Here is a 16,827-nt window from a genome sequence, read left to right as displayed (position 1 = left end):
ACTCGCTTGTGAAGCTTAAAGCATCTAAACACAGACAGTGCATGTTCATTTGTATCAATATAGATCCAAGTATGCTTGAAACTAATGATATTGTCTGTTTTGCTGATAAATAAAAGAGAAGGAAGGCAGAAGGACTTGCAAAGATCTTATTTCATTGTGATAACAGAAAAACATGAGAAAAGGAAGCCCAAATCTCAAAAGAAGACCCCCAAGTGTTCTCCAGCACATCCTTGTCATATGATTTTAATGTGGTTGCTTGAAATATTAAAACTTCTGTGGGTAAAGGTTTGTGTTTTCCTAACTTAAGGCCACATTTGTTTTAACCTCGTACTCCTCTTTGAAATGGCTTTCTTGAAACGCATCCCTTTTTCCCTTTGTCTTTACTCACGAGACAAACACGTCGCAAGTTTTTTTTTCTGTCGTCCTTTCACTTTTCCAGCCATCTGTTCAGAGAAGCTTTGAAAGCTATTGTCTTCAAAAGCCGTTCTTTGTCCTTCAAGGCTAAAGGCTGACAAAAAACAATACAAATCTGAAGGCAGACAAAGTTGATGACTGAGAACATCCAGCTGGTCGCTGAATGAACAGCAGTCTCTGACTTATGGTCAGATAGGTCAATACAGAAAGATACTCTATTTTAATAGTATAGATGTTAAGGTGCAAAGGATCCTGAGCTGTGCTCCTGATCAACATAATAAGCAAAACCCCTGATTACATGGTTGCAATATTCAGTTATGTATGCAAAACATCAGCAACAATATATCAGTTGCTGGGCATGTGACTGCACTATTTCCTCTACATTGTATTTCCTTTTCAATCAAGATTCTATATTATTTAACTTATTCATAAGTGATCTATCCAATGTAAAGGGGACTAATTTGGATTGATTTATTTTAGTGTGTCAGAACTGCTAAATTCAAGTTGTTCAAAATATGGTGTACATATTTTAAGACCTGATATCTTTGTGCTACCATATAAACAAAAATTATAGCCCAAGGTCAGACTTCCACACTGCCACACAAAAATACTTGGCAAGCAGTTTTATTTGCAAATACTTACATTTCTCTCGGATGCATCCCAAGCACAGATAGTTGGTACTGATACCTCTTTTAGGCTGAATTAGACTTTTTGTTGGCAGCTATGTAGCAAAAGACCAAAAGACATCAGCATCAATGCATTCCTTGGCATCCCCAAACAAACAGATAGGTTTGTGTTTATTGACCTGATAGGTACTTCAGAACCCAAAATATATGCTCTCAAGAACAGATAAAAGTGTATCCTGTGTTATTTCCCACAATATATTTCCACGGATAAATGGGGCTGAAAACATTCTGGTCAAATTGAACGCCTACTGTTAGAGCGTTTTCATGGGTAAGATTCAACAGGTATGACTGAACAGACCTTTTTGGAGATTGACCTAAATAAACAAGAAGTAAAACAAACATTCAGAGTAAGTGTTTTTAACATTCCATAGCTGGAGGCTTGTATTTTTTTAAATAAAAATAAGTATGCTTACTATATTAATTCATTATAATTCGTTATTACCTCAGCCTTCTTGGTGACCAAATGAGTTTTAGTTGTTAACAAATACTTCATTAATGACATATCTACTTTCAGCTGCCTTATAGATTTGATATAAGTGATTGACTGACATTTATTCTTAATTAATTTTAAATAACATTATATTGAAGTAATCTGTAACCTATAAAAGGGTTGCTTAAATATTCATGATGTTTTTTTTAAATGCATAAAGTGACAATGTAGCATTCTGACAAAAGAAATTAAGATAATAGTCTCCTCTCTGATGGCTAAATGTGTCTACAGCTAAAGATACTTACCTTTTAGTACTTGCTGATACCGAGTACCGATAAGAGTACTAGTCAAGGCCATTGCAGTTCTTACAACACATTTTATTTTATTTAGGCATATTCAACCCAAATACAACTGCACGTTGTGCATTTTAGTAAAATAAAACTACTCTTAGTGCAACACATTGCAAGAAAATTGCAATGTGGTTTTGCAATCACACTGGTATCATTCGGTAGTATCAGAACTCTTTAATGAATACTGAGTACGAGTACACACACATGGTATCGGTACCGATACTGGTATGCATCCCTATCTACAGCATTATGCTTCAAATATTGTGAGTAAAACAGATTTGCATTTATGAGATGATTTAGGGAACAGAACAAGTTCTGCAGAGCAAGCTGGCACAATGTGGCTCGTTATTTAGCAGAAAGCAGCCTCACCTCTCAGGATGTTTCCCGGCAAAGAGCTCGGTGTGGGGCCCCGCCGCTCTCATAGACAGATGTTAGGCCTGAGCTCGGCCATCTACTCTCTCCATAATGAGAACTCCAGGGGTACCATCTCCACACATGCACACTCATGCACATGCATGAACACACCAAAATCACCTGACTTTCCACACATGAGAAGAAGAACAGAAGAGGAACAAGAAGAACAGAAACATATCACTCCCCAACACAACATGAGAAGCAAACAGTGTGAAAGCTGGAGTGTTGAGTTAGCCGGGGTGGCCTCATGTCTTAATAATGGTGTGCTGGTTAGAAAAGTGAGTGACCTTCAAACACACACACAACCTATTTTGTGTCAGCATGCAGTGTATTCAAGTGACAAGATATTCAAATAGAGGGCAGGGGGAGCGTAGGAGAGTTGGGGGTTTATAAAGAGAGATATACCTCCAGCAAACCAGCTCTGAGTATGCAATGAATCAACATAACTCTTTAAGTTCCTTTTAGTAACTGATAACCTACAATAAAACATATCTGTATAGTATGCAAAAGAAGAAGAAACACATGAATTTATTTATTTTTGTTATTTTATGTAGCTATGTAAGAATAATAAACGAAGTTCCTTAAAATCATATAAAGAAACATGTTGGCAGGCACACACTGCACTACATGCTGTTCTGCATGATTTGTGTCATCCTCTAAGTCTCCTCAGAGTACGCTTGGCCTCGGCAAAGAACAACTCAACAGAAGTCAACAAAATTTCTGTGGTCAAAATCAAAACACAAGACGGTTTAATATTTTAGCTTTTAAACGTCCTTAACCCAATGCCCTTCCAAAAGGAGAATCTCAATGGGGTTCTTGTGAAAAAAGCAGCAACTGAATGAGAAACAGAGGGGGGAAATACAGATCCTGAGGGATGGAGAGTACAGCTTGATAAGCCCTGGCTAAGCCTCGCCGCCGGTAATTACCTCCACGCTAATGCTGCACCAGGAAGAAACCCAGCGGGAACACAAAGAAAGATGAGAACCGCAGATTGACGGAACATAAAACAAAAAGCGAAGAGATTGTATTTCTGATATTATTGGCTCCAAGATTAGACAAAGACAGACAAGGAAAAGACATGGATGATGATAAGATGGAGGCAGATGAAACAGAAGATGAACAAGGGGGGAGTGAGAGGATGCAAAGCGGTGGGAGGAGGACGCACACAATGACCCAGATCCTCCTCCTGGTAACACATGGGGAGCTGCTACTGCCCGAATGGCGTCTGCAGCAGGACTGAAGCACGGGAGGAGGAGATACAGGACACACATATGAGCTAAATCTGCCCCTACAGTGTGACGTGTCAGTGCTCCCTCTCTACTATCGCTTTCTTTTTGCCATAGTGATTTTTCCCATGACACACGGGAACAAATGAGGTCCTGAGCGACCTGTTAGAAAAATGAAGCAACCCAGCAGAGAGATCAGGTCCCTCAGGATTTGACCTACACACATAAACACACACACATACATACATACATACATTTGAACATGCAATTACTGAGTCTGTGCAACAAACACAGGAACCTGGGATGCACCTTAACAGAGATAAATGTGTGTGTGTGTGTGTGTGTGTGTGTGTGTGTGTGTGTGTGTGTGTGTGTGTGTGTGTGTGTGTGTGTGTGTGTGTGTGTGTGTGTGTGTGTGTGAGTTTGCGCGTGTGAATGTGTGTATCCTTGGCCCAGTTGTAGCAGAGGGATAAAACTGCTGCAACCATGATAGACCTTCTTCATGAACACACCTGTTCAAAGTCTCCATCTGTGCATGTTTTTATGTGTAGATGTGCATGTATGCATATGTGTGTGTAAACCATTCGCTGCAGATGTGTCAGAATGAAAGCCTTTATCTTACACTGACTAATTTTAAGTTCAGCACTATGGCTTTTCATACATCATTCCACTCACACAAACACACACATACACATTCCTCCCCATAAACACATCACAAAGCTACAGGATTCATGGATCATTGCATCTGGATTTCTACAGCAGCTTGGAAATATGGCCAAGCAGCCTGGATGTGAGAATCACTGGCCACAAGCCAATGTACCTCAGACCGTTGGAACACTTTATTTTTAGGTGCTTTGTGGTTCATGGCTCTGTGGCGAAATTCAACTCTACACATACACACCCACAAGCAAACACACACACATCTGCATATGACTTACAGTAGGTCTGTCACAAAGATTGCTGCACTTGATGATCTTTTGTACTTAAAATACTAGAAATATTGTTGTCCTTTAAAACACTCAGGTTCAATGAACGCTGATGTGCAATTAAACAAAACTTGTGCCCAACCCTTTTGATTGTCACATCAAGGAGGCTAAAAAATGTTAATGACATTGTAGTGTAATTAAAGAAATGGAAATACAATCAGTGACATTTCGTTTGAGGAAATATGCTGTATGACAAGTTGATATTGTGCTTATCTTTACAGCTCAAAGGTTATCATGTGAAGTTGAGATTTCATTCGCTTCATCTCGCCTAAAAGCATTGTTTTCATATCTACCCTCCAAATAAGTTCTTTGACTTGACTTCAAAAGTCAAGAAACATTTCTTTGTCACCATTCAGTTGTGAAGTAAAAGTAATGATATAGTCCCCTCAATGGCACTCATAAAACTAAAAGTTAAATTAGAAACAATAAAATGCATCAAGTCAGACACAGATTCTTGTTGTGAACCTGTGAAAGAAAATAAACTGCTCCTAAGGGATGGTGGACTTTAAATACCACTTCACAGATATTACTCAGATATCACTTTGAATTGCCTTGTGTACGAATTGTGCTCTACAAATAAACTTGCCTTGCCTTACATCTTTTACGACTTGTTTTTCACTGTTACTTCTCCTTCTCTGCCATTATTCTTCCCACTTTCTGTTCAACGTAGAACTTGGATGCTCATCGCTGTTCCATTTGTAAGTTACAGAGGCAAAAGACATTGAAACTGTGGTGGACTACAAATACCTGGGTCTTTACCTCAATAATAAACTGGACTGGTCCACAAATACTGATGCACTTTACAAGAAGGGCCTTGGTTGTCTTCACCTGCTAAGGGGACTGAGGTCATTTGGAGTTAACAGGACTCTCATAAGGACGTTTTATGACACCGTGGTAGTGTCTGCTATCTTTTATGGTGTGGTCTGCTGGAGCAGTGGAATGGCAGAAAGGGACAACAGGAGGAAATTCAATAAGCTGATCAAGAGGGCCAACTCTGTCCTGGACTGCCTTCCAGACCCCACCGAGCAGGTGGGCATAGAGAGGATGTTATCAAAACTAACATTCATCAGGATCAGCAGAGGGTGGGAGGTGCTGAACGCTACCGCACGTCCTTCTTACCGGCAGCTGTCAGACTCCTTAACACCACATAAGCGCATTCACTCATCACTCATCGTCACTGTTATTTACTATTTAGGCTGCACCTTACCATGTTCATATGTTGTATATATTATTTCACATATTGTATATGCCATTGTACATCTTGTACATACCTTCTTGAATTTGAATATTTATTTTTGTGTATATTCTTTCCTCACAGAGCTCATTTTCTCACTCGTGGGATAACAAAAGTTATTCTATTCTATCTTATTCTAGTCTATTCTAAAAACAGTCACTAAAAGCCTCTGAGTCGTTAGTGGAGGTAGTGACAGAGCAGTTAAGGGACAATCAACACGGTGCAACACACCACTACAAGGCAGGATTCACATGTATGCATTTCAGGCTTTAACAGTCTCACTTCTAATTCACTTTGAATGGGGAGATGTCTTTCATTGCTAAATTGAACTTTATGCCTGTTGCTTCCCTTTTCCAGTGTAGCTTGGAGTAGAAAGTTGACAATAGTTCAACTTTTCAATTGGCACCTCAGGCCAATTGAGTAATCACCTGAGTAATCACCTTTCTGATCTTGTGACTTATTATCACAACAATTTCAAACACCCAACATTGAGCAGTAACACATAACAACACGTTAGTCAGGATTCCGTAAAAATCCTAACTAACTACCAATCCTTCTGTCACTCAACTTATCCTGTGATGCAGGCTTTCTATTAAAAATAATAAAACAATGTAGTGTAGCATGAAGCCAGCTGACATTATACCTGTGGGTAGTCTAAAAATAGGGTTCTTTTAGTAGAATCAATATTGCTGTCAGAAAAAGCGAACATAAGATATTGTCTTTTTATTCCATGCAATGTCAAAATGAAGAGTGCAACTTGTAATATAAGAAGTAGCCTCAAACCACTAGTATTAATCAGAGATGAGGAGCTGGCTACAGAGCCCTGATACTCTCACATCTGTCAGTTTCTTTCAGACTTGTAGTCTTCAACCTTAACAAAAGCTTTTTCAAGAAATGTCACTTGAGGGAATTTATCAGATTTCACCAAACTCCCTCTGGATATACAACAATTTTAAAGTTAGATCACTCACTATGAAAAGCTGATTGGGGAAATAGGTCTCAAGGATATTTAAATCAGCAAGAATTTTCCATTACCAAGTCTTACATTACTATCACCTCTAACTTTTTTAATAGTGAAATGTTGAATAGTGAAATGGTGAAAATGCTTCACATTTTTGGCCATTTTCATCCATCCATCTGTCACTCATCAATCACTGCTCAGCTGTATCATAGCCGCGACAGACCGTCAGGACCCTGGTGTGTTCACACATTACACCACCCTTCCAATATTCTTGCACTCTGGTGAATGTGAATTCCCACTCAAGCTGAGGCATGAGCTAATGGAAAGACAAAATCCAGTTAACGTCCAGCACCACGGACAGCTCAGTTGACGCAGCTTCTTACTGAGTGTCATCAGCTCATAACAAAATCAAGGATGGAGCCAGGCATTGGCTTCCTTTGTGTCTGTGTATTACCTGTCTGTTGTCATGCAACTCAAGTAAGTGCACAATGTTTCTAAAGGATAAGAAAAGCAGCACTCTCTGCCATCAAAACAACGCTAGTGATGCCACTTCCAAAGCATTTACACTCTCAAATTAAATATGTTCTCAGGAAGCTTGAAAATACTACATGTGAAACGAAGTGTTTGGCATCCAGCTTTTTTAGTTTTTGAAAAGACAAATCATTCATCTTTCAGTGAATATGAAAAGAAACAGCAGCAGCAGCTGAGCAGCCGAACAGAAGTAAATAGGCAGGTATACACTTGTTAAGCTCATCTCCAAGCCCCATCAAACCATGGAAGGATAAAAAACTCGACTAACACCAGGGGCGCTGACAAAATTCAGAACATTGACCATTGAATGCCATGCCTTTTATCCGCATAAACATATCCGTAGTCCTCCTCCTGATGCCAAGAATCCCTAAGCACTGACAGTGTGTGCAGCAATACCTAGGGAGGAACAATTTTATCTTGGTTTAAAATATATGTGTCCACAGGAAAGCAAGCAGACGTGTGTAAATTAATGGTTTCATTTTATAGGTAAACTTTATAGGCAGTTTCTGCACAGCGTGTGAATGGCTAGCTTATGGAATAGCAACTGTTCGTGTTTCATGGAGAAATGGACAGATTCATTGAAATTGAGCACAAAAAAAGAAAAACAGACAGCCAAGCGATGAGCACTTAACATAATCACCAAGGAAAAACCACATAGGGACAGCTTGTGTATCTTAGTGCGTTGGTTTATGTGTCAGGCCTTAAGGGAACGTAAACCAATTAAGAAAATAACAATTATTGGGAAATTATTATGTGTGCACGAGCAGCCCAGTACCTGTGGATGATCATTAACCTTGCAAGGCATCAACAAATACATGGTGCTGATGGTTCTAATGGGGTTATGTGTGCAGACTGACAATACGGAACGTGTGTTTCTGTTTGCAGAGCTGAAACAGGCAGCTAATGCTCATGAGGAGCTGACCTGAATATGGGGTTGTTCTAAGCAATGAAATCTGCAGCAGCAATGACCCCAGTTCCAACAGTGTAGGTCATTGGGTAAGAAAGCATTAAAAAAGGACCAACACAGGACTGAAGACTCAGAAATGTAACTTTTTGTCTGTCTAATTTGATATTAGTGTTGGACATGCACCAAATTTTTGTTGTTAGAGATGCACCAATCTTCTTTTTTTGTATTCAGTTACCTGCATTTTAATATCTGTCAATCCTGGTACATTCTGATTCCAGGTTCACTTGCTTGATCATAATATTGGCGATGTTGTTGGTGATGGCTATGGTATTATGTAAAGTTAAAAGGCATGAGTCGAACACGTAGCACCCTGAACAGTTTTGCTGCAGCAACTTTTGCCTATAGTCATAGTTGTGTTTCCATCACATCATTACATTGGAAGCGAAATAATGATCCTAACTCACTCTCACATTCATGTCATTGTCAGCCGTAGAACTTCTCTTTCCTATCTGTCACTCTGTAGACAAGGCAGTCGGAATTAGTAAATGACTGCCACATGGACTTTTCTCTTAGCAATGCAATGCAATGCAAGTACCACCACTTAGAATGTTTGTCTTGCTCATTTTAAGTTTTATTTGTGACTATCCTAAAATAAATCCAAAGGAAGGACATGCTAAGCATTTAGACTGCTCACACTGTAGAGCATGCTGTTTCTGGCAGCAGGTCCACGGTGGTAGGCTCTGCCTCTGCCTGTATTTCAACACCAGCCTACAGAGTCTGGATCACATATGGATTGGTTACGTTCGTCCAATATCCAGTCCAATAATCCTTGAATCAGCAGTCCAATAATCCTTGAATTAGAATGGGAGCCTAATACCAATATAGGATTGAGTTGAGACAAAAAAAAACCCAGAGCAATCTCTAAGTTGCTTGGCCACTCTTGCCCTGTCTCTGTGTACAGGTGAAAAATCTGCACTCCACTCAGAGTGCTCCACTTGTCAAGTGTAAAGATTTATGAGTCACAAAGACAAAGCTCTCCAGCTCTCTCTCTGACTCTCCACACTCTCGTCCTGTAATTCTCTCTATCTTCTCCCTGTGATCATTTCCTCTGGGGTCAGACGGACCCAGCTGGTGGAGAGGGACAGGTCAGGCAGTATCTGTCAGTGTAACCCTTTGCTTCTCATCAGTGCGTGTGTGTCTGTGTGCATGTGTACGTCTGACTATGTGTTATCACCCTACACTGAAAAGAAAGAATCCGCTAGTGAGATTGAACCGGAGTTAAGTGATTGAAAAGTGGGAAAGAATGGATGAAAGGAGAGTTGAAGAAGGTGTCGGAAGGAGTCTCTTGAAAATCCTGGAGAGCTCTTAGAGCAAATCACCATGATAAGAGTGTGGCAAGACACTTTAAACAACTTTACAGAGCTGATAATCAAGAAGAAGTGGAGATTAAGTATGGCAGTGCAGTGATGATACACACCAACACTTACAAATGCACTTGTGGAGAAAGCACAGATAATTACTTGAAAGTCACTGTGAGCTGAAAGTCACCATCTGGCCCGAACAATTTAATTCAATTTTTATTTATTATGGTTAGACAGAAAGAAGACAGACATTATAAAGAACATTTTGTTACACTCACAATTTACACATTAACTTTCACAGTATTAAAAATTATCATTTCCAGAAAAGACGGTAAGTTTCAAAAATGCAAAAAGAGAAACATAAATCTTTAGTTCCTTAATTTGTATGAAACGCTCCTGAACAAATATAAGTACTGTACTGAAAATACAAACTAATTCAGGATTTCATTATTATAATTACGCCTTTTAATCATTTGGGATCTGAGGATAGTCGTTTTTTTCAGTTTTGCTAATAGAATCTGTGTCCATTCTTGCTAAATACAAGATTTCAGTTGCTCAACAGTTACTGGTTCATGTTATCTGATTCTTCTCCCCAAAATGTGCAATACAATAGGATACAAATATGGACTGCAGGAAGGCCCGTCAGCTACACACACATCGCGGCTGTGCTCAAATTGTTCACTCATTCACTATGTAATACACTATATAGTGAGCAAGCCATTTCTTATTGGTGTTTGGAATGTAAATATATAAATATAAGATATAAAGATAATATAAATATTTTTAATTTTTAAGACTTTATTTGTCATTCAGCATTGGCCACTGTATAGTGTACAACAGAACGAAATTACAATACAATGGCTCCAGAAACTGTGTCATTTTATAAAAAGAGTACAATAAAAATGTAAAATATCTAGAGATAGATTTATATAGCTGCATAAGAGCATTGCGCATTGCCGATTAAATTGAAAACATCCATCCACTTTCTATACCGTCAATCGGGTAGCGGGTGGGCTGGAGCCTATCCCAGCAGTCATCGGGCGAAAGGCGGGGTACACCCTGGACACGTCGCCAGGGCCACATATAGACAAACGAGACAAACAACCATGCACTCTCACACTCACTCCTACGGACAATTTGGAGTCACCAATTAACCTGACATGAAGGAAGGGAGGAAGCCGGAGAACCCGGAGAGATACACGGGGATACACACGGGGAGAACATGCAAACTCCACACAGAAAGGCCTCAGGCAGGGATCGAACCTGGAACCCTCTTGCTGTGAGGTGACGGTGCTAACCACCACACCACCCGTGCAGCCTAAATTGAAAACATGAAAAAAAAACTTTTTTAAAAAGTACATTATGTTATTGCACGATTGATAAAGTTTGATATTGCTGTTGGAAGGATAATACTGCACAGAAAGTGTGTCAGTAAGATTCAATGGGGGTGGGGGTGTTCAGTTAGAGTCCATCTGTATGGGTATGTAGAGAGTTTGGGGGTGGCGGGGGTCGTTGAAATCATTGGCTTGAGGAGTCAGGCTGTTTTGGCTCAGATGAACCTTTTCCCTTTTCAGGCAGCAAGGAGATCAGTTCATGATGAGGGTGAGTGGAGTCCCTGAGAATGATGTGAGCTCTGGTCAGGCAGCGCTTCTGCACAACATCCTGAGTGGGGATGGTGTCCTGGTGATCTTCTTCGTTGTCCTCAGAACTCTGCACAGACACTTCCAGACTGAGGCACTGCAACCAGATAGCAATGTGGGTGGTAAGCAAACTCTCTATGGAGCTTCTGTAGAAGGTGGTGAGGGGTGGGGGGTGATGGGAGGGAGGAGGTGAGCTCTCATCATCCAGCACAGGAAATGCAGTCGCTGCTCAGCTCTTTTTGCAATAGAAGTGATGTGCTGTGACCAGGACATAGTGTCTGCGACCTTTACCCCCAGGAACTTTGTGCTGCTGACACTCTCCACAGCTGTTGTTGATATGGAGTTGTGAGTGGTTTTGTCATGTCCTCCTGAAGTTGACTTTTTTTGTCTTTTCAACATTCAGGATAAGGTTGTTTGCCGCACACCAGCCCACCAAATGGTTCACCTTCCCTCTGTAGGATAGGTTGTTGTCATCTTGGATGAGACCCACTACAGTTACGTAATTCACATACTTCTCAATGTGGTTGGTACCCAGGAAGATGATATTGGAGGATTTTTTTCCCGTCGTTACATATTGAGGTCTGTTTGTGAGAAAGTCAAACGGCCAGTTGCATGGAAGGTACTGAGGCCCAGGGTTCCCGTTTACTTATCAGGTGTTGTGGAATGATGGTGTTAAATAGCAAAGAGAAGTCCACAAACAGCATACGAACATGTGTCTTCCTCTTCCTCCAGACTGAGGTGAAGTGCAGATGAGATAGCATCCTCAGTGGAGCAATTTCCGCTGTAAGTAAAATAGTAGGGGTCAAATATGGGTGGAAGTTTAGAGATGTGGTTCTTTACCAGCCTTTCAAAACACTTCTTCATGACGGGGGTGAGTGCTACCAGGTGGTAATCATTATGGCATGAACATGGGTAAGAATAAGAATCACAGCAAGTTTTACCCAGTTCAATCAGCTACTGAACTACATGCTCAGACACACTGTGACTCCCCTCCCTCACACTCTCTACATCTGAAGATAAGATAAGATAGGGATAAAGATTCCTTTATTGTCGCTATATGCAGGCATCGTACAGTGAAATCGGGGCAGAGCTTTTCGTTTCTAGTGTACATACATTCTTATGTGTTTTCACTCATGCATTCATTCCGCAGAATAGAAATGGTGAATATAAAAAAATTAATACATACAAAATACTATGCTACCTCCGCTAAGAATAGTACTACTAGGAGGTAAAAGAAAAAAACTGTATTGTATTTTTGTAAAAGAAAATATTAGATATAAAGAGACACTATGGGGGTCAATGGGGAATACCTTAGGTAGGTACACAACACAAAGATCCATTAATGGCTTTTAGTGAAAAATATTCATGTCTTTTCATGGATGTTTCATATTACCTTCTGAGCAAGCTAGACTCACCCCACTCTTTGCACTGAAGCAGAAAAGAGAGGCTTTATATCTCACAATAAAATAGCACTAATTCACTAAAGAGCAAAGTTCGATATGCCGTGAGGAACTGCTATTCTTGTATTACCTGGCTTGCAAAATATCAAGCAACAATAGTTGGGATCGCAAGAACACACATCTCCTCCTTGCACCTATCCTATCAGACCACTCCACTTTTGTCTCTGACGGTTGAAGATTTGTGTGGGGGGATCAGTGGCCTGGAGCTTTTCCATCCCAGCAGCCACAAAGCGCTCCTTCCTCTGAAATTGCACGGGTCTGTGCAGGGCTTAGAAAAAGGAGATAGCAAGTGTTTGTAAATAAATCTGTATTGTTCCTCTGTGTTGCTGAGCCTGGCCGTGGCCAGCCGGACGGTTTTGTGCTACGTCCTGTGTCACAGCCTCTTTGGAGGATTTATAGAGTGCTCCCATAATGCACTTCCTCACCACAAAGAGGGGACATAAATCTACCCTGTTTTTTTTTTGTCACCCCCTTTTTTTATTTGCTAATGGGCACCTCAAATGACTATCCCCTTGGCTTTCTTTATCCCTCCTACACGCTCACAAAAGCACCGTCTGACACACCATGCAATACACACAAAAGCTCCATATAGAAATATATAAATTAGAAAAGCTGTCTCAATCCATCATGAAACTTCACAAGGAGACATCAGAGTTGCTATGGTTGGTTACCAAGTGGGCTCTTTCAATGGTTAAACATTATACTATCTGCATGCTTTGAGACAGATTTAAAGTGTGTTTATCTGGATATATTAAAGCAGCAAAAAAGGTTCCACCAACAGATTCACACTGTGGGAAGCCGAATTAAAATACACTGTGCTGGTAATGAGCTATCTAAATTCAGAGTTCATATTGCTTGGAATTACACAAAAGCTTGGCTCTGGGCAGCACACACAAATACTGTACAGCTCTTTCTGCTTCGCTGCCAGAAGATTCTCCCTGTCGCGCAGCGACACGGTCGGTCCCAGTGAAGTAGTTTGAGCCGTGGCGTGTATCTGCAAATGCAATAATTCCTTTGTAAACCACATCACCTCCACGGCTGTTTTTGCATTCTTGGCAGCTGTCAACATGTTGGCTGCACTCTATCACTCTCTCTGCATGTGCACAAGCAAGCACACACAAACGCACGTACAGATGTGTTAGCGCTTCAAGCTCTGATTACTGACAACACATGCACAGAAGAAACACACATATGAAAGCTCAGCCTGATGGGTGGACTCCAGAATGACGGTGATTAAAGGAATTTGTACATCCATGCTTTCCTAGAATAAGATGGTGGCTAAATAGGCACTTCAAAGTTATCTAGAAGAAAGCTTCACATATTGTCCTAACAGAGGCAGATTCTTCTCCACATATGACACCAAAGCCCTATTTGAGTTGTTTTTCAAAAAATGGAAAGAAGAAACAGATTCATGGCTAAGAAATGGAATTGATCACTTCTTACGGGTTGTTTCCTGGCAGCTGTGGACAGGAATCAAGAAAGATGGTGAGGGCCAATTTAGCAACAGAAAACAGTTAGACATTCTGGACACAATATGCTCTTTTCTCCTGATTTTAGTTGCACTGTACAGTGGCCTTGGGGAATCAATTAGAACCATGGCACACTTGGTTTTTCCACCTCCATTTAGTTGTAACTAATTTATTTACTTCACCGTCAAGCTCTTGACAGAAGGAAAATAACAAATCCTCCCTAAAAATGAAAATCAACTCTTATTTCAGGCCGTATTACTGATATTAACTATTACCTATCATATAACACACCATCTCTGTAACAATCTATCCCTGAGCACCGCACATGGTATTTTTTGTTTCCAAGTGCAGGTAAGGTCAAGCCTTGACCTCAGAGGCAGGTAACAGCCTGCAGAAGGTCTGTTATCATATGCTGTCCTTTCACACACACACTACAAAGATTGCAGCTGCAGCCAGTCAGTCAACCAGCCAGCCAGCTGGGAGGCTGGATGCTGTGTCAGGAGGCAAAGAGGATGAACAGCTTATCACAGCTATAGTGTCTCTCTGCTGCCAGACGAAACTGACAGGTGTCACCTTGTTATTTCACGGTGGAAAAGCCAGCCTGGGTCTAGAGGGAGTTGATTAGCACAAAGCTGTTGCCACATTTACCAGCTTACCTACGGCACACCTCGTACCCTGGATAATTCAGCAGTTCCACTGCAGTAGGGGTACTAGGAGCTTAAAATTAGTTCAGCAGTGAAGGAAACAAAAAGTACCAACAGTATGTCACACATTTTTGGCATCTGAATGCAATTTTTCATCTGTGGTTTTGGAGACTACTTGTCACATGTTCTAGAGCTTCTATGAGCAAATAGTGGCTGTAAGTTACATTAGCATGATTTGTATAATTCATATGATTTCCATTGGCTTCATGAAAGTATATGTGTACTTTAAAAGCTATCTTGCAAGAAAAAACAACTTGTACGCTACAAGTATGTTCCTGTTTGACATTATTCTGAGTGCCTGCAGAGGGTATTTGTACTCACTGTAACATTTTTTCAACTTTATGTTTTAAGAATTAGCATCATTCCGTCATTCCGTCATGCTTGTAAATCTAAGCTACCCTGAAAAGAGAGTAAACTGTATTATTCAACCTTAATGGCACAAATCTGCTGATTCTTGTTTCACACATAGTAAAACTTGCTTCGTGCATCATCTGCTTCACTTTCACCAAGTTACTTCACCTATCAGTCCCAAACATCACATTATAGTATCAAGCATGTCATACAATCTGTCTCCTACTTGCAGCTACTTTACAAAAATTATTGCAGCAGTAAACATGAATAGGCAAAAATATCTCAATAAAAGTCTTTAAACCAGTATCGTATTGCCTGACGATAACACCAAAACAGGTCACCTAAAGTTTTCATTGACAACAACAAAAGCCTTAATAATAATATACTGTAGTGATGCCAGAGTGGTTAAAACAGCTTCCAATTCCATAAGAGGCTGTATAGTTTTATATTATTTATGAATAATAAATCATTATGTGATCAGTCTAATTATGAAGTCCAAAAACAGTATTTTCAGTAAGGTAAAACAACAACAACAAAAACAGAGTGTTATCAGTGCAATAAGCAATAAGTTGTGAGTGTCAGAGAGACATTTTCCTGCATCCCCTCACATATCCAGCCGTATGCGTAAGCGTTGCGATGCGCACCACACGGTGCAGGCTGCCCTTAACCTACCGTACCTTTGGTGCGAGCGGCGCTCAATCCCAGAGCCACTACAGCCAACACGCTGACTATTCTCAGCATCTTCAAGCTGGGAAATTCAGTCCGGGAAAGGAGAGGGACCACAGCGACCTCTTTCCTCTTCCCTCTTCCTTTTTCCTGCTCTGTTTTCCCCACTGTCCTCTCGTCTCCTTGAAGCCCTCTCCCGAGCAGGTTCTTTCCTCTCTCTTGGAGCAGCGTGGAAACAGTTCACTAATATGTGGGACAAGACAGGCCGCGTGGTTGAGTGTAAGAAGAAGGAAAAGAAGGACACTGGATACTCGCAACGCACCTCGCCGCGTCTCACCGCGCGTCGCTCCGAAGGTTTGCGTGTGGACGGCAGCAGTCAACGTGGTTTCTGCTGAGACGGGACCAGAGAGCGGCGCACCCCGGGTCCACACCGAGCGACGTCACAGGGAGGAGAGAGATGGATTCAGGCACCTTTTTTTCACCCTCTCGCTCTCTCTCGCTCTCTCATTCTCCACCCTACCATCTTTCCTCCTCCCATTCCCTGTTTGTTAAGCTCACTCCAAAACTGAGGATGCAAAAAATAATCTGTTTTTTTTTCATTAATTTACAGTAGGCATCCCCCTACATAAACAATATCAAATCCCCAAAGAAAACGTTTATCAAACATTTAGGACAGATTGACCAAAAAACACCATGAAGCAATTACAAACCACCTAGAAAACACAGAATGCGTAGAATAATGATGCCATACTTGCAATGCAGTTAAAATGCCAACTACGTCACTGTTAATTTATAATCAGCATTGCAGATACATTTAGTTTAAACACAACATTGCTATCAGCCTGAGGATATTGTTAATATTGCAAAAGATAATTTCAGCACAAGTTGAATCTGCCCAGCGTAGGCCACTCCACAAATATTAATTTTCTATTTAACCGATTTCATTATCCAGTGAATCCCTAAACATTTTATAGGCCTGACTACCTGTTTTTGAAGAAGAACCAACAGTAATGTGAAAAACAACAACTCTTAAAATC

At 40.7% G+C, this 16,827-nt stretch overlaps 1 protein-coding gene across 1 annotated transcript in view; it reads right to left on the bottom strand.

Annotated features, from left to right (window-relative positions):
• Positions 1–16,219, bottom strand: part of LOC140314667 (calsyntenin-2-like) — a 286,768-nt gene extending 270,549 nt beyond the window's left edge. Inside the window, exon 1 of the mRNA XM_072392991.1 lies at positions 15,802–16,219. Coding sequence (XP_072249092.1) covers positions 15,802–15,865 — 64 coding nt within the window. The 5' untranslated portion in view covers positions 15,866–16,219. The remainder of the gene's footprint in view (positions 1–15,801) is intronic.
• Between the last annotated feature and the right edge of the window lie 608 nt (positions 16,220–16,827).

Source organism: Leuresthes tenuis, unplaced genomic scaffold, assembly GCF_036924035.1.
Source record: "Leuresthes tenuis unplaced genomic scaffold, fLeuTen1.0.hap1 SCAF_9, whole genome shotgun sequence".
In the NCBI taxonomy this organism is placed as follows: domain Eukaryota; kingdom Metazoa; phylum Chordata; class Actinopteri; order Atheriniformes; family Atherinopsidae; genus Leuresthes; species Leuresthes tenuis.
This window is presented reverse-complemented; position numbering and strand designations above follow the sequence as displayed.